General features: G+C 50.0%; 1 protein-coding gene across 1 annotated transcript in view; it reads left to right on the forward strand.

The window, feature by feature from the left end:
* The window catches only part of CA10 (carbonic anhydrase 10), a 131,047-nt gene that overhangs the window by 16,040 nt on the left and 89,522 nt on the right, over nucleotides 1-25,485 (forward strand). Inside the window, exon 2 of the mRNA XM_054393949.1 lies at nucleotides 9,135-9,209. Coding sequence (XP_054249924.1) covers nucleotides 9,135-9,209 — 75 coding nt within the window. The remainder of the gene's footprint in view (nucleotides 1-9,134; nucleotides 9,210-25,485) is intronic.

The raw sequence follows: 25,485 nt of genomic DNA on the forward strand, positions 1-25,485 counted from the left end.
AAAGCTCCTGTTTGTGCCAGAACCACACTCAGGGTGGATTCAAAGTCATCAGGAGAGCTCCTATCAGCTGGGATGGTTTAGAATGCGCCTGGTGTAAGCTGCTATGAGAGCATCATTCATCAAAGTGCTGGGGCTCTGCAGAGTGCTGGGGCTCTGCAGAGCGCTGCTGCACTCCTGCTAAATCTTATTAATCTTCACTCATACAAGAAAGCTCTGTGAGCTCCAGGCAGTTCTTGCATTACTGAGAGTTATGGACTGGGGCTCCTTATGGCTGGTCATGTACCAGTGATGGGCAGGAACGTGCAGCAATGAGAGGCCCGGGGCTGAAGGCAGGACCTGCTCCAGCACTGCAAAGCAGAGGACAGACAGAAACGGTTTGGTCTGCAGCCTGCAGGTCAGCAGAACGGTTTGAAGTTGCCATGGCTCAGTTATTCCCCAGCTCTGGAGTGGGGCTGTCAGGTAGAGGGGAGCTGTGCTTGTGCTGTCTGTGCCATACGACTTCTGCAACCTGGTGGTGCTGCAAAGAGTAGAGAGAGATAAATCTTATCAATATGTCCTACCAGGATGTTGCTGCACAGAGTTGTGCTGGGGAAAAAACAAGCAGATGCTGCATACACAGTGCCATAAGGATTTAAGAAAACACAAATCCTTTTAGGTATGGGCCTGGATCAGCTCCAGGCATGTGTGCAAGGGTGGGGATCAGTCTGACTAAAAGAAGTTGGCATCTTCTGGTGCTGAGCTTTGTGTCCTGTGTAGCTGAGTGAAAACCTGGCACTGTAGCATGCCATTGGCAGTGAACCAGGTATGAAGCTGGAGAAAGGATTCTTTCCATGCATCCAGTTCCATCATCCAAGTTTGACCTTAAGCATCTGTCTAACAGGGCTCAGAATTGAGTTTACTGTCAGTGGGGGTGGTGATTGCATCTGTGGGTGGTTGCCCAGCCAGAGGTGTTGGGCTGTGGTTTGTGTGCACTCCCTGGGTTTTTCTGGAGTTCCAGTCAGTGTCTTGGCGAAAGGTGGAACACAGAACAACACAAAAGTTTGGAAGTAAACCTTTAGAAGTCTTTAGAGTAGAGGTAAATAAAATAAGACAAAGAAGAGCCCTGGGTGCAGGGGCAGTGCTGTCTGGGCTCCAGAGGACACTCAGGTGTCTCTCTTTAGCTGTGCCAGGCTGATGAGAAGCAAACATGAACATTTACATCTGCAGCCTCTGTTCCCAGGCCTGAGCTGGATAGCCCTCACTACAAAGGAATTCTTTCCTCTTGCTACAGGCAAGGATAAAAGACTGCCTGAAACTTCTGTGGACCTTGACTTGGAAAAAACAAGAGTGCAGAGATGAAAAGAAGGGAAGCTAGGAAATCCCTGATGAAACCTTTGCAGTCCCTGTTTCTGCAGACAGTTCCCCTGAACTAAATACTCTTTGTTAATTCTTACCTCCAGGGGGTTTGGATATTTTTTTTCTTCTGTCAGTGTCCAAAGTCTCGTCTCTCACAAGCCAGGGAGAGCAAGCTCTGAGCAACAGCTACCCAACTGAAGGTGGGGTTTGTTCTGCCTGCAGAATGCTGGTGATGCACAACATTCCTGCTTGGCTGATGGGATCCTGAGATGGACATTTTGCTTTGGTGAATGATTTGGGGCTCATTAATGACAGCCTGGCTAAGCATCATGGCATTGTGCAACTTTGGATAGCTTCTTGTGCTGCAGGGTGAGAGAGGCTCTGCTTGCTTCTGGGGACTCAGAGTCATTTTCTACTTGGGAGATGCTCTAACTGGCCCCAACTATCTCAGAAGCAAATGTCCTTCTGTAGTCCTTTCCTTGCCTCCAGTAGCACACACTGAACTTGCCATAGTCTTTCTGGGAATGTGAGTGAAGGAAGCTCTGGATTGTTAGCGTGGACCTTGGGATTGGTGATAGCCTCTGGCATCCCATTGTTTGGCAGCACACAGAACAGACCTGGTGAGGCTAACCCTTTCTGGCAGCTTGAAGAGAATTTAGAGAGTTCTTTGTTACAATTTCAGGCTCTCCTGCACTTGCCATGTGCAGCCATGGGGATGTGCACAAACTGGGTCCTTTGGAAGCCTGCATGATGCAGAGACACTGCTCTGAGAGAGTCAGGATTTGCTTTGGTGTGAAACAATGCTTGTGTTGAAAAATACATCACAGCCTTAGCATCCCTGGGTACTGCTCCTTGCTGGAAGAAAGGCTGGCACTTGACAGCTCAGAAAAATTAGCTACAAAGCTTCTTTTTTCCCCATTCTGCTATGAAGGGTTCAGCAACCAAGAACCAGCAATGTCTGGAAATTGCTGAAGTGCCATGGTGAGGGTGGAGAGCAATAAAGCCATGCTAGGATGGGGTCAGTTTTCCATCAGGATGCCCCTGCCTGGGGTGGATCCATCTCTTGGCTCCTCCTCTGACAGCAGGTTTCTTGCAAAGCTGTTGTCTGGCCAGCAAAACACTTCTCTGAGGTGAGCTCAGAAAGCAGCAGGACAGACAGTTGAAGTGCTGAGCATTCAGGGGCCCAGCAAGCTGTGAGCTTGTCTGGGTTAGTGCCCTGACTGTCGGCCCCAGGATGAGCAGAAATCTGGGGCTGTGGAGCCATTTCGGGATCAGCAAAAGAATTTTGGTCTCCCCTTTGCTGCTGGCTTTTGGATGGCTGTGTGGTGTTGGTTGCAGCTGTTTGTACCTGGCCCTGCTGGCCAGAAGGTGACTCCTGTGTGCTCAGGACTGTGTATGTCCTGTGCTGGCTGGGGCCATGTCTGTGCAGGCCCCCAGGCTGCCACTCATGGCTCTGCTGGGTTCTCAGGGCAGGCTGAGGGCAGCCTTCCCTCTCCTCCAGGAGTTAGGGCATGGGAGTTGCTGGTTGGAGTGTGGGGGTTGCTGGCTAGGGTGTGAGGGTTGCTGGTGATGGCACTGCTTAAGCATTGTGGATCCTCTCTCTGTACAGAGTGCAGCCCTGCAGACTGTTTCCATGCACATTCTGGACTGCAGGTTCTTGTGTGCCCTAGAATCCCATGGGATTTGGGGCTGCTGTGTGTTTCATAGGATCAAGCACCTATTATTGATGCCATGCCATTAGTCTTGATGGAGGACCTTTATTTTTTCCCTTGAGTTTGCTTAAGGAGTGATGAATACTTAAATTCTGGGTGCAGCTCATTGGCAGACTGCTGAGGAAATAATTTGGCTTTCCTGAAGCCAAGGATCTGGGGAAAGAACAAAAGCTCTGCCTGTGGCAGCTCACAGGACAGTCCCTGACTGTGCCATTCCTGATCTGTAACTTTCTGTTTAGAGAGTGCAGAGAGCAGCTGGGGTCAGAAACCTGATGAGACATCGATAGCTGTGTGGAAGGAACTCGGTGGTTTCCTTTTAGAGGAAGCCCTATTAATTTAGCATTAATAATGGAGTGAACTTTAAAGGCTCAAGGATATTGAGGCCATTTCTTTGAAGCTGCTGAGTGTCCCCAAACCACATTGAAATTAATGGGAGTGGAAGGCATGCAGTGTGATGAGAAGAAAGAGCTATTCTGAAGTTAATGCCACAAGATACCTTGCTGCTTCTTCCTGCATTATTTTATAGAGTTCTTCAGCCTTTATACCTAGACATGATTAAACAACTCATTGGAGAGGAACTGCCCCATCCAACACCAGACAGAGCAGCATCAGCTCCTGTCAGAGACTGGAGGGCACTGCCACAGCCAGGTTGTGTTTGTGGTGTTTGGGAGTCAGGAAAGCCTGAGAATGCTGATGGTGACTTAGATGAAAGTGCTGAGCCTGGCTCTGGGTTCCCCCCACTGCTGCAAGGAAGTCCTTAACTAATTCCATTTCTACCCTTTCTTAAACAATGGGATGAAAAAAAAAGATCTGACAAAGCCTTTTTTAGAGGTAGCTAAAGGAAAGTGCAGAGTCACTGGCAAGATTGATAGCAGAGGAAGAAATTATGTTCTAGAACCCTGCTTGCCAGTTCTGAGCAGTGGCCTTCAGGCTGCCTCTTCCTTGCCTTTCCCCCTTTCCTTGCCTTTTGAGATTTGAAACCCTTCAGTGGAAAGGTTCACTAACAGAGCTGAGTGGAAGGGCTGCCAAGAATACCTGCAGTAGAAGATCCTGTTCTCTGCTGAGCAAACCTGAGCCTTGCTGCAGAGATTTCTAGATGCTCCCCAAGCCTTGCAGAGTTGTAATGAGAGAGCAGCCTTGAGCCCTTGCAGGCACTCATTAATGGCTCTTCACACAGCATTGCTTGGGCAAGTGTCTGCCTGGACACTCAGTGGCTCTTGCCCATGGCCAGCTGCCCCGGGGGCAGCAGATGCAGCAGTCAGCCATGCTGCAGTGCTCTGCCACTGCTGCCTGCATGCATATCAGCCTGCTCGGGGGGAATCTCACCCATTGCCCTGGGCTTTTAACTGGAATCTTATCAGAGGCAAATTACAATAAATAGGAAAGGCACAGAGCAGTCAGTTCCTATGGTAGTGCCTGCCTTTTGCCCTCAGAGGTGATAAAAACAGGTCACGTCCCTCTAGCCGCCTCGAATGCTGCTTGGAATTCACAGCAGCAGCAAGAGCTTTCCCACAGGGGGCTGGTGGGAGAAGGATTTGTGGAATTGCAAAGTATTAAGTTAATGAAGGAGCATTTGCATGTTTTCTGATTTATTACAAAGGGCTGTGGCATAGTTGATGAGAGCATTTTATTTACTGATCTCTTTCTAAGCCTTTGTTTGTTTTGCCTCCCTGGTGGCAGGGCGATGCAGGCGGCGTGGGCTGCAGTGCTCAGGAGCAGGCTCACCTCTCCTATCCTGCAACTGCTCACTCCCAAACCATGCTTTAGATAGTGCCTGAGGTGTGTGTTCTTAGCCCTTCTCATACAAACAGAGGCTGTATCAAAACATCTCCAATAATAGCTGCAATTATGCAGGGGCTGGTTTGAAACAACCCCAGCAGTAATTACAGAGGGCTGTGCCTCCAGCTCGCTGCATCTGCTGCAGTCCCTTGCTGCCAGCCCCACTTTGGCCTCATGTGTTCCACTTGCTTGGAGAGCCATTTGTTGGTGGGAGCCCACAGCTGAAGATGTTGAATCTGACTGCTTAGACTGACCAAGTCTGTGTTCCCCCCAAAGCATGCTTGGGTTTAACAGTGTGCAAAGCAGCCACGTGAGTGGAGTTCCTGAGCCCAGCAATGGGAAATCCAGGGGGTGGGCAGCACCCCAGGGGATGCAAGTGGAGCAAAGAAGAGGAAGCTTTTCCTTACAGCTTTGTTTTTAACCCAACCTGCACTCTTCTCTGGAGGGCTGGTTTTCTGTCACCATGTACAGTGCTGTTGCATAACCAGGGAAGCCACCATCAGACAGCAAGTCACAGCATCCTGCAGAGCTCAGCCTGTCACTTAAAGCTCCACAATGGGACAGCCCTGCAGTAATCTGACGAGATGAAAGCAACATGGCTCAGCTCAGCTCCAAATAAATACTCTATCTCCTCTCCAGAGCTGCACTGAGAGAGATCTGACATAATGGTGGTAGAGCAGCAAAGCCCTAATCTCAGCCATGGGTACTGCCAGTGCTGAGGGCCAGAGCTGCACCAAATGGAGTCCCCCCCTGGCACCAACGTGGCCTCTTGGACAGTCCCTGTGATGGCAGAGCAGGGTGCTGAGGGTAAAAACTGCTGCTGCTGAGCTGCTTGTGCAGCTAGCCTGCTCCTAACAGCAAAGGGGCTGCGCGGTGGGGCCTCTGTTTTGATGCCTTGCAGAAGCAACAACCTTTCTTGGAAGCCAAAGGCATGCTTGAGTTTTTAGTGGTAAAAGCAGAAGTCTTGGACTTTTTTTGAAGCTATTTAAGCCTCTTTAGGACGCCAGAATTGCTCTCTAGACCTTTTGTCTTCTCAGTATCTTACATGCCAGGTGATGGCAAAGAAAGGAGCTGCAGAGCTCCGGTAGGAGCATGAGGATCTGAGAGTCCCCCCAGCAGGCACGAGTCCTTCTTTTTATGGCCCCCAAGCGAGGAACTACAAAGAGAGGCACAATAGCTTGACTGAAAAAAGAGGGATGCTGAGAGAATTTTGCTATTTTCAGTGTCATGAGCTGGCACATAAGAAGAATCTTTTTGCTTGGCAACAGTTGCTGAGCCATAAGGTTGGACCTGTTTACCCAGGCACAGTGCCACACTGTCAGATGGACACTGCTACCCCAATTGCAGAGAGCCTGTGCTGTGTGTGCATCAGGTGTAAGTGTCCCAGATAGGATTCCCAGCAAGGACTGTCCATATGGCTGCTCACACTATTTCTGTATTCCCTTGGTCCAGCACTAATCCAGGTATGGCTCTGATCATGTTTCAAAAACAGAGAACAGCTTTGTTCTCCTTTGGTAAGACCTCCTGCCCACTTGTGTAACATCCACTGGAGTGATGGTTTGGGAGAAGGTTTTAGAAGCCAAACTTTGCTTCCTGGCCTTAGCAGACCCTGTCCTGTGCTCCCAGCAATGAGAGCTTGATAGAGCTTTTTCCTTTCCAAGCAAAGTCCCTGTGGGGTCCACCAGAGTAAGTCTTTGGCACCAAGCTAGACTTAATATGCAGAGCAGAGTGGAAATCTGTGATCAGTCACTCTGCACTGTTTTGCAGGATGTTTTGCCTGAACTGCTATAAAATGTTGAGATTTCAGGGTTTAGGAGGGCCTTGCACCAAGGGTTGTCTCCCTAGCTGCTCTCTCCACCTGCCTCTTGCTCTCCTCACTGGCCCCAGCTGTCTGTGTATCAGCAGGACTCCCACCACTGCCCTTGCCCTTAGAAATGTAGGATGCTGCAGCATCTGATTTTGCTTATTGGTTTTGTTGTGTGTTGCATTTTCATGTGCACTGAAGGGATAAGGATCTGACATCTGTGGAATGTGCAGAGTGATGCCAGGTCCTGCTCTTGGACAGCTGAAGCAATTGCTCAGGCAGGCAGTGATTTAGCACAGAGCTTTGCTAATCTAATTGTCTTGCTCAGCTCCTGCAGCCTGCTCCATACCAGAGTATGAGGAAAACTTTCCTGTTCCTCTGTTTGGAATTGGCTTTGCTGGGTGTTGGGGCAACAGGGAGAAGCAGAGGTGCAGAGCCAGCACCTTTAGATTGTGGTTTAATTTAAACTCTGAGTCATGGGTCACATTTTAGTTCTGGAGCTGGCTTGTACCTTCGGGACTGGGCAGAGGCAGCACAGGGTTTGGTTTGTTTCTGGGGCTTGTAGTGACAGGACAAGGGGCAAGGGCTTTGAGCTGGAAGAGAGGAGATTGAGACTGGAAGAAATTCTTTGCTATGGGGTGGTGAGACACTGGAAGGCTGCTCTGGGATGTTGTGGATGCCCCTTCCCTGGAGGTGTTCAAGGCCAGATTAGATGGAGCCTTGAGCAACCTGGGCTGGTGGAAGGGTGTAGGGTTGGATGGAGGGTTGGACCTGGATGATCTTGAAGGTCCCTTCCAACCCAAACTATTCTATGGGTCCATGAGTGCTGACAGTCAGCTGTTGTGTTGGAAAATGCTCATCCTCCCTGAAGTCTTCTCACCCTCCATACACTTTTCTCACTCCCTTCTAGAATGCAGCTGCCTGTGGTTGGCTGGACCAGCTTTGGCTGTGGGAGTCGCGACAAGATGGACTTCAATGCAATGCCATTTTCTGGGAAACTGAGCAGAAGGATTGCTGTGCTTTGTTGGGGCTCACTCAGGACCCTCTGCTGTCACTTGCAGCATTCTGAAATCTTTCCTTAAAGATTTAAAGGTTCTGCAGCAGAACACAGAGGTGCAAAAGCACCTGCAGAAACCAGTGCTGAGAGCCAAGGCCTGCAGCTCTGTATTTTGGATTAAGATTTGGCATTTCCTAAATGTTTGCATAGTGCACGCCAGCAGAGCAAAGCCATGCAGAGTGTGAGCCCTGTGAGCAGTGATACAGAGTTAAAATAATGAAGCTAGTGGCATCTGCAAGCTGCTAAGAGTGCCCAGTGAGCAGTCCTTGCAGTCTGAGGTGTCACCATTCAACTGATGGAACAGGCTTCAGCACTGGGAGGAGAAATCTGCACCCACCCCACCCCCCATTCCACTCCTGGGCCTGGCTTGTTGGGACAGCAGTGTTGGTCCTTCTGTCACTGTGTTTAATTAACTTCAGCTTCGCTTTTGTTTCTGCAATTTACAGTCAGTTAAATCATAAACATTGTTTTGTAACTGCTAGAACAGGATGTAATGGTCCTCAGCCTGGAGCCTTCCAGCCTGCCTGTCACATCCTCTTTGTCATTTTTAATGATGACAACAACAAGTTTTAGTCAATTGCTGGACCCCTTCCCAGGGTAGTTGTGCCTTTTGTATATAATGTGTGATCTAGAAGGGAGCTGCAGCTGGAAGCTGCTAACTCCAGCATCCTCTCTGGCTCTGCATTTATGTCCAATCCTTCCTGTGCTTAGTGCAAGGGACTGCACACATCTTGGAAACCCAAACCAGCCCAAATGTCATGCTGCAGAAGGCAGCTGAGCTTTCTGGAGCTCAGGAAAAGAGGGTTGCTCTAGATATGAAAACACCAAGCCAGACACAAGTGGAGGCAGAGAGCTGCTGTCCTACAGAGGCTGACCACAGGTTTGTCTCTGTGCCCTTTGGAAGTACCTCCGGTGAACAGATTTTACATTTCAACCACAGAATTTGCTGCAGTTCTGATTTCCTTCAGGACAAAGAGGAGTAATGACCTTCTGGGTAGCACACTGATCAAGACCTTTCTTCTCTTGGCTTTCCAGGAATTTACAGAAGTAATTTGAGAAGTTCTGGGGAAAGGAAGGGGAGAAACTGCTTCCCAATCTGCCAGCTTGGGTTCAGACCTTGACTCTGTACACGAGCGCACTTTTTCTCTGCATTTTTATCTCAGCCTGAAGTTGTGGGTGGCACAGAAGCCATCAATAGTGCCATAGATCCTTGTTTTCTGCCCCAACAGTTCAGAAGCCAAATATGTTTTATTGTGTAAGAGCAGAGGAAAGGTCCTTTGAGATACAGATGGGTAGCATAAGTCAATAAATTGAATGGCCATCACTTGGGAGGTCAAGGAATGGCCTTTCTCTAGCAGGTGGCGCCCTGGTTAGTGCTTCCAGGGTTTGTGTCATTAAGTAGTTCCTATGCCTTGCCTTTATTTGATGGTTCTTTGATTATTTCTAGCTCAACAAAATTCACCAAAAATCCATGAAGGCTGGTGGGCTTACAAGGAGGTGGTCCAGGGAAGCTTTGTTCCAGGTAAGTGTTATTTAAAAATCTGAGTGTTTATTAATTTTTTTTTTTTCCCCTGGAATGAATGTGGCTGAGTCTGGGGGGAGGAGTTTTGAGGGGGTTGGTGCTTGTTTGTTTTAATCCAAATGAAGCTTAGAAAGCAGCTTTCCAGTTTTCCTTCTGGTTGGTTTGGGCTGACAAAGATGCTGCAGTGTGTTGTTCATAGAGTCACAGAATGCCAGGTTGGAAGGAACCTCAAGGCTCCCCTGGCCCAACCTTCCTCAGTGGCAGTAAAGTGTCCTGGTTTTAACACAGCTGGCAGCTGAGCCCTGGCAGTCTGATTTCAGCAGAGGAGTTTCCCCTTTCTGCCCACTGAGGGCAAGCAGGAAAGGAGACAGAGGCCCAGATGTTAGGTGAGATAAGGACAGTTTGCTGCTCTGTTGCAAGGACCTCAGATTACACAAAGGGGAAACAGAAATCATGAGAAAAGGAGTCAGGTACACAGCAGACAGAGCTGCAGGCACCGTGCACAAACCCAGACCAGAAGAGAAGCTTAAGCAGGGTACAGCCAGGATTGAAAATCTCCAGAAGCAGGACCTTTCAGACTGGTGTGAAGAGACACCTCCTTCAGAAGAGCCTCCTGAATTACCCCTGCAGTGTGGAATGGGGGACTGGCCTAGCTCACATCCTCTGGAGCTGCTCCCTGAGGCAGCCCTGAGGAGAGCAGGGTGGTGTGGGGGCACCTTCCTGGCAGACTCTCCTGCTTCATTCCAACTCAGCCTGCAAGCCTCAGCAGAAGAGAAATCCCAGCAATACTTAAGGAACAAACAGCTAACTCTTTCTGTAGCAGCACCTAGATTCTGGAGCTTTGAAGAGTGTCTGTAAGGCACTTCAAGGCTGCATTTTATGGTGCTGATCTCAGGCTAACACATCCCAAAGGCTCTGGAAGTGCAGCTGAAGTTTATCCATGAGGGGAGCAGTCACGTAGCAGAGCTCGCATGAGATGCTAATTAGCACCTGAGAGGTGATGGCTGGGAGGCAGTTTGAGGAGCTGGAGCTGAAGTTGCTGACTGATGTGCACTGAAGCAAGCAGCCATAGCCATCTGCTAAGATGCTTCCTTTCCACAGCTGTGCCATGTCCCAGGGCTGGAAGTTACCACTCCCCAAGACACTAGAAGGGAATATTTGTCCAAGATTCTGTCGCTGCAGTTCAAAACTGGCAGCTAAGCCAAGCTGACTGACATGAATACAGCTCCTCAGCTGCTTAGGGGAGCAACCACAAGCATGGAGATGACTAATTGGGGGTAATGGCCTTGTAAAACACTCCAGGATGAGTGGCTGGAGCTTGTCTGTCACAGCCTTGGCTGTGCTGGTGCTTCTCACCTACTTGCAAGCAAAGCCACTGCCTCCCTTTGAACTTTCCCTTCTTCCATGGGCACTGAGGTGCCCCTCAGCAAGCCTGGGTTAGAGGATGCCATTCATAAGCTTCTCTGCTCACTCCCCTGCTCTGGGTGCATTACAAATGCTCTGGGTCCTGTGCACACCTGTCTTTGGGCAGTTCAGGAAAGTCAGACTGTACTAGGATCACAGAGCTGTTCAGACTGGAGAAGACCTTTAAGACCGTCAAGTCCAACCATTAGCTAACTCTACCATGTCCAACCTAAGCCTTCCCTGCTGCAACTTGACATAGATTTTAGAGAAAAATATTTTAAATCCCCTTCTAATGTAATAGGTTCTGGCCATGGGTTTGTGCCACTGGAAACCAGTGGCTTACAGACACTGATGCGTGTCTCACAGAGAGGAGCTAGGCAGAGATGAGGCCCCAGGCTCTTCCCAACTACCCAACATCCCTTCTTGCCCCACACAGCAGAGAAGGGAGTGGTGGTGGCTGACAGCTTCTCTCCCTGCAGTAGCTGTGGCTCAGGTCTTTGTTAGTGCCCAACCTTGCAGGTGAGGGCACAGAGGGATCAGGGCAGGATGGTGCAGACATGGCTGGAGCTGTGTGCAGACTGCTGGTGCAGAAGCCACTTACCCATCTCTCACCTTTTCCAAAGCAGAGGATTGCTCCCAGGATTTAAATCATGTAGGCCAACAAAACAGCAAGTAAGTGGTGCTTTAAAATTTTAATTGAATGCAAAGTAGGTTCCAAATTAAACTTCAGGGAGTGTTGAAGGATGACAAATGAATACTTTTGCCAGGCATGCTGATTTGCATAACAATCCAATAATCCATAGTATTGCCACCTTCCCTGGCATGGAGTGAGTACCTGGGTCAGGATGGGTCAAAAGACATCTCAGCAACTTCTGACATCTCTTCTGCCTGGCTGAGTTGTGCTGTGGCCACTCTGAGCTGAAACAGAGAGATGAAACTTCAACCCCAAGTACATCTTAAACTTTCTGCAGAGCTCATCTGCTGGTCCATCCCCAGTCACACCAAGGTCTGTTTCATACCCTGAGACCTGGGAGCACTTAGTGTGGCTGCCTGAAGAGCATGAAGGATGAACCTGCTGGTTGCTGCTCCTGCCTTGCTTGCCTTGGTACCAACTATGATGTTGCTTCCAGGCTTATTTTGGGCTCCAGGAGGCTGCAGCATCCCTCAGTGTCTGCTGCATTCTGCCTGTCAGTGCAAACAGAGGTGCTGTGGCAGTGTTGGAATCAGCCTGCACACACCTCAAAGCCTCTGGAGAATTAACCAGGCCTGGATAATTATTTATTTGAGCAGCAATAGCAGCTTTTCTTTTAGAAAGCAATAGATTGGAACACTTCCATTTCTTCAGAGTGATGAGGCTTGGTTCTGGAAATCATTCACTTATTGATTCAGACTTGGGTCAGTGTGTGTAATATTTCAGCTCTAGGTGTCAGTTAAAGGTGGCTTGAAGGAAAAATATGTTGCACCAAGTATTTTCTTGGTTTCTGTGGTGATTCTGCAAAACCTGCCTGTTTACAAAGCAGGCAGGAGAAAGGAAATGGGATTGGTTTGTATTTTTGCAGGGGAGTTAGACGTGAAATGCAAGCCCATCATCTCACTTCTCAGAGAACTGCTGAGCCAAGTCCTTGTGGTGGCAAGAAAGAGATGAGTTGACTGCTTTTAATTTGGGGGAAGAAGGGAGCAGTGCTGGGGGAGCCAGGTGCTGGCCTCAGCTCTAATACAAATGCAGCAACCTTTGCTCCTCTCCCTGGTAACCAGATGGCAGCTCTGGGTCTGAGGCACTCACCTGAGTACTGTCTGTAGTGAGACTGCCAGCACCAGGTTGGAGTTGGAGTCTTCATCAGCTCCACCTTGTCCTCAGCAACACTGCTCTGGGGGTGGTTGCAGGGAGGAGCCCTGCTCCTTGGCTGCTGGCAGTGGAAGCTTTGCTCTTACTCACAAAGAGCCTCCCTGTCAAATCCTGTCCCCTACCTAATGGAGAAGGAGGTCAAGAAGAAAAGGAAATGAGGCTAAGGGCAGACATATTATACAGCAGGCAAGCCCTCTGCTCACAGCCTGCCCTGGTGTGGATTGCACAGAGGGAATCAGAGGATTGGTTTATCACAGTATTTATTCAGTAGCCTGCAAGAACTGTGTCTGAAAGTGCCATCTGTGAGTGCAGGATTACTTAGGCTCTTCAATTAGGGGATTGCTGGTGACTGGATTGTCTAAAACCACTCATTTGTGCTCAGGGAAAATGTCCTCCTCTCATAACACTTCTCTGAGAGGGTTGGTTGTGAATTCCCTGAGCCATGAATCCACTGAACAGAGGCAGGAGCAACACCCAGGCTCATTCTTTACTGTGTCTGCCTGCCTGGGATCATCACCTGGAGAGGTCTGGCAGGTGCTGCTCACATCCATTCCAGCACAGCTGTCCTGTGGCATCACCCCAGCGTGGTGCTTCTGGGCACATGCTCTTTGTGGTCCTGGAAAGGCTTTAGTATCCCTTCCAAAGAGGCTCACCATAAAACAGCCTCACCCAGTTCATGCATTGGTGACTGCCTGCTGCCCCAGCTCAGAGCTGTAAATCCCATCACAGTTAATGACTGCCCAAAGGAGGAACCTTCCTGAACGTTATCGATTGGATTTTTTTCTACTCCTGGAAATATCTGCTTCAATTTGTCACTCTTTGGTTTCTGAACAGAGTGTGGCTTGCTCTGAGGGCACTTCCTCATTCTGTATTTATAAAATATACAGAAATACATTAGTGTTTCCAGAGCAGGCAGTCACCAACTTTACAGTCAGGACATAAAGCTGGAAATAGCAGCAAACATCATCATGGGCAAGCTGACAGGTCGTGAACCACTGCCTGCAAATGGCACTGCTCTAACTCCCCAGGGCAGGCAGGCAGCAGCCCAGCCTGCAGCCCTGCACAGGCTGCAGCCTTCCACAGGCTGCCAGGAAGAGGAAAGGAGCAGAAAACAGCCAGGTCAGGCTGGGGGCTGGCCACTGACAGCACAGTGCTTACAGCTGGTTCTAAAGGCTTTTATGACCTCCCCCTAATGCATTTTTTCTGTCTTGAATAGCCAGGAGCCTCAGTTAGGGGGACTTGGGTGAGGGATGAAGGTCTCCACACAGAGAGGTCAATTTACAGATGCTGAATAAGCTGTAGGCAAAGCAAGATGGGTAAGAGGAGCTCACAGGATGGCTTGGGATGGAACAGCTCTCTTGGATCATCCAGTCCAACCATCAGCCCAGCACCACTAAACCATGGCCCAAGTGCCATGGCCACAGGTTTCTTGAACATCTCCAGGGATGGGGACTCCACCACCTCCCTGGGCAGCCTGTTGCAGTCCCTGACCCTCAGGATGGAGGCTAGGAGAGAATGAAGAGGCAGTTCAGATCCCTGTGTCATCAGGCTGCTCTGCCTAGTGTCCCTCTGATGGTGATAACGAGGACAAAGGCTGTTGGGGCAGAAGCTCTGGAGGAGCCCTTGTCTCTTGGCTGCCTGCATCAAAGGGCAGAGCTGCCCCAGCAGTGAAGCCACAGTAGGTAGCAGGATGGGCACTGTGGACTTGGCATTCCTCCTTCATGGGCAGGAGCAGATTTTCCATTTCAAAGGCTCACTCAGCAGAGCTGCAGAGTGTTCCATGTCCATGTGCTGTGCTGCCATTGTCTCCTGCTGTGGTAGAACTCCAGAGGTGTGGAGGGAGGGAAGCCAGGTGGCAGCCAGCTGCATAGCCACTGGGCTCAGCTTAAAGGGCAGCCAAAGGCTAGCAGGAACTAGCATCTAAACAGTACTTCAGGCAGCTGGTGAGGAGATGCACCTTCTCTCCCTTGCTTACAAGGAGTCCTTTGGTCCTACTGGGCTGAGTGCTGCCTCTGAAACCCAGGCTTGACTTTGTATCTGCAGCATTAGAGCAGGGAAGCAAGTGGGGCTGGAGCAGGGCTGCTGGCACTGCCAGCCCAGCTTCTTGCTTTTGCCTGACCAGAGTGGGGTTTGCTTGCTGAGGCAAGTGCTACATCCCTTCCACAAGGACTTCACCAGCTGAGTCCTTAAGAAACAATAAATTAAAAATCAATATTTACAAGAGTGCTCCATTTACAGAGGTCTGATTTCAAACCATCTCTTCCCAGCTCTAACTGGAGTGAGCTGGTTTGTGTACACAGCTGGGCAGCACAGCCTCCATCTCCTCTGGAGCATTTGCACTTGCATCAATAATGTGCTCCTTCAGCTGCCACCTGTCCCCACTGTGTTCTCATGGAGGGGCTCAGTGCTGGAGACCCTGCTGGGGCCACCACAGCACTGAGAGGGAGATGCTGGCTCTTGAGAGGAGCAGTTGAAGGTTCTGCTCCTTCAGATCTGTCAGCTGCAGCTCAGACCATCCCATGGGCCAGTTACCCTCCTCCAACCTGCAGCCAGCAATGGTGGCTAATTCCTAACTGTAGTCCCAGTCTAGAGCTGCAGGGTTTGGCTGCTCTGTGTGACTCAGAGACCACAGCATCTGACATGGGAGAAGCATCTCAGGTCATGCAGACAACCTTGCAGTATTTTCAGACCAGGCCATGGCTATATCCCAGCAGTGACTTCTGATTCCAGTTTGCTTTTCCTGTCCAGCCATTGGGCATCTCCAAATTGCTGGACATTTTTTCTCCTCTCCCCAGTCTCAAATTAGGCTTTCTTAAAATAAAGAAGAGCTAAATGGCTGAAGTCTGATGGGCCATGGCTGAGAGGCTTCCACCACAGGGCCCTGGCAGCTCTCTTATCCACTCACTGACATCTTTAGAGCTCCCCAGCATTTTAGTGTGCATCTAAAATTGGTTAACAGAAGCATAAATTACAGCAAGAGACAAAGCAATCTCTCAAGGTTTTACTGCTCATTGTAATTTCACTTTTATGGGCTTCCTGCTTTGTGGCAGGACTTGTGGCTGTGGAGTTTTAGGGACTACGGAAGGTGGTGCCTCACTGGTGAAATCAGTGGAGGTTCTTCCACAGCCTTGACCAGGCTGCCTCAGGGCCACAGTTACTTTATTCTCACTGCTTCCATTCAGTTTCCCTTTTAAAAGCTCTCCCCAGTGCAAATCCATTCTCAGAACTGGAAATACTGCACCTCAATTGATTTGACATTGCCATGGAGCTCCTGTGCCCAGGTTAAGTACAAACAATAGGGGGGGAAGATGAAAATGAAAATGACGTATTTGTTGAGATCTGGCATAAGAGGTCATCAAGGTTGGAAGAGCCCTCTGAGATCCTCCAGTCCAACCAGCAACCCAACCCCACCATGGCCACCAAATCATGGCCCCAGGTGCCAAGGCCACACCTTTCTGGAACCCCTCCAGGGATGGGGACTCCACCACCTCCCTGGGCAGCCTGTGCCAATCCCTGACCACTCTTGCAGCAAAGAAATTTTTCCTCATCTCCAACCTAAGCCTCCCCTGGCACAGCTCAAGGCCATTACCTCTTGTCCTGCCATTAGTTACCTGGCAGAAAAGCCCAACCCCCACTTCACTCCAACCTCCTCTCAGGGAGCTGTAGAGAGCAATGAGGTCTCCCCTGCCTCCCCTTCTCCACACTAAACACCCCCAGTTCCTCAGCTGCTCCTCACCGGCCCTGTTCTCCAAGCCCCTCACCAGTTGCACTTCTCTGTACCCACTCCAGCACCTCAATGTCCTTCTTACCCTGCAGAGATGTGGCTCTCTTCCCACATATCTAACTCAGTGTAACCACAACAGAATTCCAGAGAGGACTGAAGGGAAAATACTTAATTAAAGTGGCAAAATTGCATTGAACAGTAAGACACAAAAGTCCTCTTCTGTGTGAAGCAGGTTCCTGTCTGCCCTACCATCATATCTCCTTTGTGGCTGCTGCTGTAACTACCCTTTCACAGTGCTTGGAGCTGATAGCTCAGCTGGGCAGGCACAGACACACACCAGAGGAGGGATACAGAGCTACAGGTAGTATTTGGAGAAGATAACATAGACATTCTCCCAGCTTCTTACATCCTCACAAGTCTTTATGCTCATTGCTATTCATTAATCCATCAAGCACTTCACACCTGCATTGTTTCTGCATCCCAATTCCACCTCAAACACTGCCAGGCTGCAAGGATGTAAAGCAGCTGCAGAATGGGAGCACTGAAAAATGCTGAAGGAAGAAAAAAGTTACTCAATGTCATACCCAACCACTCCTGATTTAGAAAGTCCAGCTGAAAACAGAGACTATTTCTGCCTAACTTCCAGAACTGGTTTAGCAGGCTGGGTCCCAGTGGCTTTTTAAGATTGATGGCCATGTCTCCCAAGCCTGCTGAAGAGCTTTAAAATGCAAAGGACTGGCTGAGGAGCAGGAGCTCAGAATACGAGATACAGATCCTCCGAAAGGGCTCTGGGAATTGGGCATCCAACTCATTTAGGCAAGAAGATAAGAAGATCCCAGGAGGCTCCTCCTGTATCATTTAGTGCCTGAAGACCATCCTCGTTCTGACTGTACAGTTCCAACGTATCTAAATTATGTGTAAGTAGAACTTGAGTTGCTGGAAGTGTTCTCTATTCTCTTAGGGGCTGAAAGTGAGGTAAACAACTGAGGTATGAGTTACCCCCACACCTCCCAACCCCTACCACATATGAAATGGAAACCCAGAGAGAGTTAGAAGACAACAGCACAGGCAGAAGAGGGTTCAGGTGAAGCCTGCTTCTGGGATGATTTCTGGTAAACTGCTTCTAATGCACCCCTCAGGAAGCTGTTACTGAGACACTGGCATTTAATTTTCAATTTCCTGCTTGACCTTGCTCTGCAGGATGAGTTTGCATTATGCATAATGTACCTAAAGATACCTGCAGCCCCTCAGTGCACACTGCTGTTGCAGGGCCACAGCTTTACAGCAGTTCTGTGGTGCATGCTGTTGGCAATTGGAGAAGAGGAGGCTCCTTCTTGTGGGCCCTTGAACACAAAGCTGTCGGAGTAAGGTCAGCTGGCCCCAATAACAAAATATTTCCACAAGTGTCCTAAAGCTGGTTTTTTGCTCACCAGTCACAACGCTGTGTTGACCCAGAGGATGTCCTGCTCTGGGTGACAGCTGCAGAGAGTCAGTGCTCTCCGCCTGCAAACCTGCCTGTGGGGCTGGGCTCTCCTTTGCATTCTGTGTGACTGTGGTGCTGTTCTAGACAGAACAGTTACCAAAGCCCTGCCATGGGCTGTTCCTGGGTAAACAGACATTTTTGTCATGCTTTGCTGTGCTAATTGTGTCAGTAAGGCTCCACTTGCCCTGCACGTGGCCAGCTGTGCAGCCGATGGGCTTGCTTTGGTAGCCAGAGCCCTCAGCCAGCAGCAGTGCAGTTGCCTGGCCAGCCCAGCCCAGTGTCATGTCATACCTGCAGGCAAGTGCAGCTTGTGATGAAAAACTTCCCTTTGGCAGCAGCAGTTTAACAAACAGAAGCAGATTCAAGTGCCCTGATTCAGACTCTCTCCACTACATGATAGATACCTTCAGTGACCCCAAGATGATGCTGTGCCTCACCTCAATCAGCTGTGGATAATCTTCTCACAGTCCAACTTTACTTCCTCTTCCTCCCTGCCATTCTTTGCCTGTGGGGTGAGGTAGACACAATCCCAAATAACATCCACACCTCCTCGCTGCCTGTCCAAGCTGTGCCCAAATTTGATCTTTGTCAGAGTCTGAATTGACTCTGAGCTCAACAGAACTGCTCACCACCTACATACCACTGGTATTGGCTCTCCTGCAGGGGGTGAATTTGACCAGGGGCTGTAGGAGCCTGGCTGTTGGAATCCTCTCACTTTCAGTGTTCCTGTGGGAGCTGCTGGCTCAAGCAGCAAAGGAAGCCTGGGAGGTGCTGCTCCTCTGCCCCAAACACCCAGGTGGTACCAGCAGAGCAACAGAAGTGGGGCAGGTCCTGTTCTCATCCCCAATAGCAATGCAACTGAGCATGCACTCAGCCCAACATCCCTTCCAGCTGCTCTGTCTAAAATTAGGAATGCACTGGTGGGAGGAGCAGCAACCCACAGTGAACCCTGAGAATGTCACCAGCAGCCTTGGCTCTGATTGCTGGGGCCATGAGCAAGAGTTTTATGCAAAGTTGGGTTTTGCTTTGACTGAAATAAATGGGGAATTTTATTTAGCAAAACCAGCAAGCCCAGGATTTTTAAACTTGCTCAAAACTGGCAGCTAAAGCCAGGACCATATGTCCCCCTGAGTGTGTGGGCAAGGCATTGCTGCAGGGCTCTAAAAATAAGTTGTTGTGTATGTTTGCTGAGGGTGGGGGTGACCTTCTGGAGATACTTGAGCTTTTAGGCATCATCTTCAACAGGAAATGAATCACCTACTGAGTTCACCATGTTCTGGAGGTATTTCTCCTGCTAAATTTAGCTTCTGTGGTACCAAGTCTCTGCTCACCACTTTTGCTTCAGCTGTGCCCTAGTGTGAAGGGTGTGGGGAACAATCTGGGTGTGGGGAGCACCTTTGGAATTCTACCACAACCAAAATGATCACAATGCAAAGTCTAAAAGTAGATCAGTGAAATGGCTACCCTTTGGTTTGTAGGTGCACAGGTGTAGTTGTGTGGGACTGGTGCGTAGCTCCCTTTCTAATCTCCTCTGTCAAGCTGATTATAAAAATACAGCAAATGCAATAAGGATTCCCTCTTGCAGAAGCATCCCAAAGCATCTCTGTCCAAAAGCTTCCTGCACAGCTGAGGTAGTGAGCCTCAGGATGCACTTCCCTACTCCAGAGAGCTCCCTTCCTCTCTACTGGAGAAACAGCCCTGCTTGACTGAGAGAACAGGAAGAGACCATCAGCTGTCCTCACCCTGCTGAGGAGATGCCAGGACCCAGAGAACAATGGAAGGCAGTGGATGCTCTGCAGCCATAGCCTTTGGGCTGGGTCATGTGGAAGAATTCACACAGCAAGCCAGAAGGATTGGAGAAAAGGCAGCAAGTCCCAAGTAAACACTTGGGAGCACTGCTGTCAGCAGCTCTCCTGAGCCTCACCCTGCCATGCCCCCACCACCACCAGCCAGAGAAGCCCTGGAAGTCTGAGCTTTGGAAAGAAATCTGCTCCTCATCAGCTCTCAGAGTGAGGAAAAGCAAGTGGTGCTTGTTTTGAGATATATGCCATGATTTTGTGGGCAAGCTTCCCAGAGATTGTTTGATGGAGCAGTGAAGCCTCCTGGCAGCAGGCCAGCTGGCACCCTCAGCACCACTTTATGATCTTTGGAACCCGTGGGAAACAAGCAAAGCTTCCTCCACAGGTGGCTGTCAGCCTCCTCCTCACTCACTCCTCAGTCTGTGCCTCTGAAATCAATATTTTCACAGGCAGTTGAACCTTCCATGGACATGGTAACCATTGCTTCCATTTCTACATGGGGTGAGGCAGTGGTTCTTGATGTTGAATGTCTTCCCCTCAGGCAACAGGGATTGCACTTTCCAAAGTGAAATTACTGCATCATCCAGGGACCCCTGCTTTCCTCCAAATACCTACCACAGCAAAAGAAATCAACTCTGCAATGGCAAAGGGACTCAGATTCTATCTTAAGAGCAAAGTTGTCTAGCTCCAGTCCCTATCTGTTTGCTGTTGGTCCTTATTCTGGGTCCCTAAACCCATCCTTCCAAACACAGAAGGAGTCACTGGCTTCAGAGAGGCCTCTGGTGAATACTTGTCTTCTACAGCACTGTGACAGGTCAATTTTCCTTGTAGCCTGGCCGTGACACCATTGTGCTTGAGCAGAAAAGTCCAGCTTAATCCTGCCTTGTAAGCAGCTAATGGTGTGGACACCTCTCTGGATCTCAAAGGACTTGTCTTGGATCACTGAGACAGTTTGTGTGCTGCACTGGGGGCTGAGAGGAACTTACTCCTCACTCAGATTTGCTATCTCCCTCCCCTAACTGTTCCCAGCAGTCCTGACACAAGACAGCTGGGAGAGGACTTGCTTCAGGCTCCCCAGCAGCTCTGTGCTCCTGTGATGCCAACCCTGCAGGTCTTCAGAAGGAAAGAGGAAGGAATTCCAAGTTCCTGGCTCTTGGAGCCAAGTGCTCCATCCACAGCCAGGTGTGCAGATCGCTGCTGCCCTCAGAGTGCTCTTGGAAAGACTCCTTGGGATCAGAATGGACACTGGGATCAGGAAGCAGAGTCTCAAACACAGTATTTGCATTCTGGAGATTTTGGTTTAGAGCTGGTAATTAACAGAATCCCCAGGGGAAAACCATGTCAGAGCAATGAAGAACCTTAATTAGAGGCCTTGCTGCAGCCTCTGATCCCAGCTGATGGTGTTCTGGCAGTTTGAATTAGGGAATATCTGATCCACTTTCATTAGACAATGTTCCATAAGCATCTCCTTCACTCTCTGGCTGTAACATCAACTTAATTACAAAAAATTATTTCCCTGGGGACAGACAAGCGTGAGCCCTGGAAATGAGGAGAAGTCCTCTCACATCTCTACAGAGCTGCCTCGGCAAGGCTGCCCCTCAGCTGGGTTTCTGAAACAGACTAGAGAGTAACATGGCACAGTGGAATGCTGCATTCCTGTGTTGTGCTCTGCAGGAAAATTTATCACCCTTGGTCTCCACACTACCAACACCACTGGGTGTGCACTGCAGTACTGCCTTCCATCGCTCTGAAACCCTCTCAGGTTAGGAGCATCACCAGAAAGCTTTTACTGAGATGATTTCAGGGCTGTGTGTCCTCTGCACTGCAAATAACCCAGCGGTGCTTTGTCAGCCTTCCTCTGTGGTAGAAATGTTTGCTGCTATTTGTAGCCCCAGGAACTTGTGCCTTTATACACCTCACAGTCACAGAATGGCTCAGGTTGGAAGGGACCTCAGAGATCTTCTCCTCCAACCTCCCCACCATGGGCAGGGTCACCTCTCAACCAGACTCAGCTGCTCAAGGCCTCATCCACCCTGACCTTGAACACCCCCAGGGAGGAGGCAGCCACAGCCTCCATGGGCAGCCTGTGCCAGAGTCTCACCACCCTCCTACTGAGGAACTTCTTCCTCAGCTCCACTCTAACCCTGCTCTCCCTCAGCTTCAAACCATTCCCCCTTCGCCTGTCTCCAGACACCCTCATGAAAAGGCACGCTGTAGCCTTCCTGGAGGATCCCTTCAGGAACTGGAAGGCAGCTCTAAAGTCCCCCTGGAGCCTTCTCTTCTCCAGGCTGCACAACCCCAGCTCCCTCCCAGCAGAGGTGCTCCAGCCCTTGGATCACCTTTGTGGCCTCCTCTGGATTCCAAGTAGGAATCGCTGGGTAAGCACTGAGCACCATGAACAGAGGGTTACAAAAATGGAAGTGGCTGGCTGAGGAAAGGTCCCTCTGACATTCACTGCTAGAGAAAACAGTGGCTGTTAATAAAGCAGAGTTAATTCTATAGCAAGGAGTGAAATATTATTTAATCAGCAGCACTTCATACATAATTCAATTAACTGCCTTTGCTCATCAGCATTAATGAAAGCTGGAGCCTGGATTAATGTGCTGAGCTCCAGAGCAGCCCGCCCAGCCTGCGCCACTGCTGCCAAAACTTCATACAGCAGTGCCAGTCAACTGCCAGGGTCTGAGCCCCCTGCAGCAGGCTGCTGCTGCTCCAGCACATCCCAGGCTCACAGCTCTACCTGCTACCTCCCTAGGCTGCAGGACCTCTGCCACCTGCTCTGCTCCTACAGTGCCTACAGCTGGAGACCTCCTCACGACTGGCACCTTTGGAGAGCCCCAGGCAGGCCCTTGGTGTCTCTATGGCCCTGCACCTCAGGCAGCCTATCTGAACAGATGTGATGTAAGTGCATCACAAAACCCTTCCACCACTGATGGCAGCAAGGAGGTTCAGATGGAATCACAGAAGACACTTCCCAGAGGTCACAGCTAATGGAGTTGTTCAGCCTGCAAACTGGAGAGCATGTTTTAAAGGAAAAAAAAACTGAAAATGGGCAAAACTCAGTGACTGTGTGAGCAAACCCAGAGAGTCTTCCCCAGCCCCCTGCAGATGTCTTCAGTTTCCAAGGCTGTGCCCACTTGGCTTTCACCTGCTGTGTAGTGAGGACAGAACAGGGCTGAGGCATGCCAGGAGAAGTCAAATGGGGAGTCCCAGGGGTTGTAAAAGACATTAAGCACACATTTAGAATTAGGTATGGATGGTTAATTTACTGCCTTTGGCAAGCAAAGTGTACTCCTGACATGTCTGTAAGGCAGTGCTGAACCCCAACAGAACATTTCAGCAAAGCATTAGAGGCTCTTTTGCTCCAGTGATCAGAAGTTCTTGCAACACAGGCAAAAGAAACACCAGGAGGGAACTTCAGGTAATCTAACCCTGGCTGTTTTTCCACCCAAGCCAACCTGCAGGACACCCATCTGAAGCCCCAAGAGTCCCTGCTTTCTGCCAAGCCAGATCATTTCCCACTGGTGGCTGTTGCTGCCTTGGCAGGAAGCACTCAGTGCTCACGTTGCTTCCCTTGGAAGCTGTTAGGAATTTCAAGCTGAGGATGTGTTGCCTCTGAAATCATCACCCTGAGGTTTCAAAAGAGTGAGGATTGCTGAAAATCACAATCATAGCAGATCAGTGGAGGAAGAGCACCAGGCATTGGCAGGGCCCTGAAGCATCTCACACCCAAACCTAGCAAAGTGTTGCTGCACATCCTGAGAGTGAGGAGCACCTCCCTGAGCCAGGCCCCCAGGAGTGATGTATAGAGAGTATTTTCTGATTAAATTGGCCACAGTTAATGCTACAGAAAATAAATTAATACTCCCCTTGTACACAGGGGCAGTAGGCTGGTTATAAGTGGTGCAGGAATTGTCATTCTATTGCTCTGCTGGGTTCCTTTGGCAGCATAATGAATATATCTGTTACCCTGGCTGACAACAGCTAATAGTGCAGAACAAAGAGGAAGCATTGCTGCTGAGCTGGGTGACAATTGCCTGCCTGGCAGGCTGGGGCTCTGCCCTGCTGCTCCCTCATCACCACTGAGCAACAGGGGAGCTCAGTCTGGGCTGCAGTGTTGCTAGCACTAACCCTGGGAATTGTGTGGGGTTGTTTTGCCAAGGCCTTGTGGCTTCTGTTCACCTCTTTGCTTAGAGACCATTCCTGCAAGAAGCACTTCCCACCTGCCTGGCAGCACGTTCAGGGCAGGCAGGCTGCAGGCAGCTCAGAGCTGCTCTCTGCTCAGATGAATGCAGGCCAGGAGGGAGTTTTATTTCAGTCTGTGCCATGACAGGTCAGCAGCATTTCTACAGCTGCTTGAGAACTGAATTATTTTGATTCCTCAAATACCTTCCCTGAAGCTCAGACAGCAGAGTCATGGTGTTTGCTGCTGTGGGAGATCAAGACAGAAAGCTTCTCTTAAAAGAAAAAGTCTGTTTGTGCCCTCAGGGCTCGGACACCCCTGCACGTCCTGCCTGCCCAGGGCAACGCAGACTGGATTAAACCATCAGCAAGGAAGCACAGCCTGGGCTGCAAGCCTGGGGCTCACTCTGGGGAAACCCCAGAGGAGGCTTCAGCTGGAGCACCTGGCAGGATCTATGGTCACAGACTCACCCTTGCAGCCTTGTGTTAGACAAAAGCAAGAACACTGCAGACTACTGCTCTGTCCTTACTAAGCCTTCTGGACATTACTTCTATGAGCAGTGCCTCAGTGGTGTAAGGCACAATGCCATGGACCTAAACCACAGCTTGAGGTCACCTTCCCACTGAGAGTGCAAACTGGAGCCCTGCCAGCTAACACTCCATGTATCCACACCACTACCATCACTTCTGCTTCACAATCCTCAAAAGCTGAAAGAAGTCATCACAAGCCACAGAAAGGAAGTGCCCATGGCTATTGCCTGACAAACCTGTGCCAGCTGCCAGCACCTTTTGTGGTGCTCTGATGGCACTGGGGTGAGACACAGCTAAGAACAGTTGGCTAAGGAAGAGGTCTAGGAAGATTCCTGCTGCTTTGCAGTCAGCTTGTGGAGCTGCTGGCTGGAAACAGAGGTGTCCTTGCAGGGGCTGTTTGAGCTGACCTTGAGCACACACCTGGCATTCACAGCTCAGCTGCTCCCCTTGGCTCTGCAGCTCAAAGCTGCATGCTCCCTTTGCACAGCACATCAGCACACCCCAAACCCTGCCTCACACCCAGACAGTGTCCAAGCCTTGCCCATTACCTGAGCCAATCTGATGATTCAGTTGCTAGATTGAGTTGTGCATTTGCCTGCAGCTGGAAGCTTCCAAAGCAACCTGGGGGAGTCTCTCTGATGTCTTTCATGTGTTCAAGTGAGATCAGGCATGGTTGGGTTAGCACTGCAATAGCAGATCAGCCATCCAAGAGTGACAGCAGAGCAGTCAGGTTCTTTAGCCTCCACCTTCAGTAGCCCACTCTGCCCTGGCCCTGGGGCTTACACCAGCAGCCTGCCTGAGCTGTTTGCAGTAATCCTGTCTGAGCAGCCTGTCCCTGGGGGTCCATTCTCTGACCTGACACTCAGCCCCATTAGCTCCTGACCTCCTGCCAGCCACTGGGAGCCTGCCAGGATGCACAGCCATGCTCTGCTGCACAGCCTTCACACTTGTCCTCTGGCTCCTTCTTTATGTAATCCCTGGCCTGTGCCCCCATCCATCAGCACAGCCACTCACAAGGAGATTTGAGACACTGAGCGAGGGAAATGCTCCATATTCTGCCCGTTTCAAATCCCTGAGCAACACCCAGACCCTCTAAGGTCCCCTGGGGGTAATTTTGGATGGATAATTGTGACAGTGCCTTCACATGGCTTAACACACCACCTGAAGGCCTTTTCTTAAGCAAATTACAGCACTGAAAAAGTTATGGCTGGTCTGACATCCCTCAAGCTCTAGCACCTATCACAGAACTAAACAAGCTCTAGACCCACTCCAGACCCTCTTTTGCAGAGAGCTGATTCAGAGAGCAA

This window comes from Indicator indicator, chromosome 29, assembly GCF_027791375.1.
Source record: "Indicator indicator isolate 239-I01 chromosome 29, UM_Iind_1.1, whole genome shotgun sequence".
Classification (NCBI taxonomy): Eukaryota; Metazoa; Chordata; class Aves; order Piciformes; family Indicatoridae; genus Indicator; species Indicator indicator.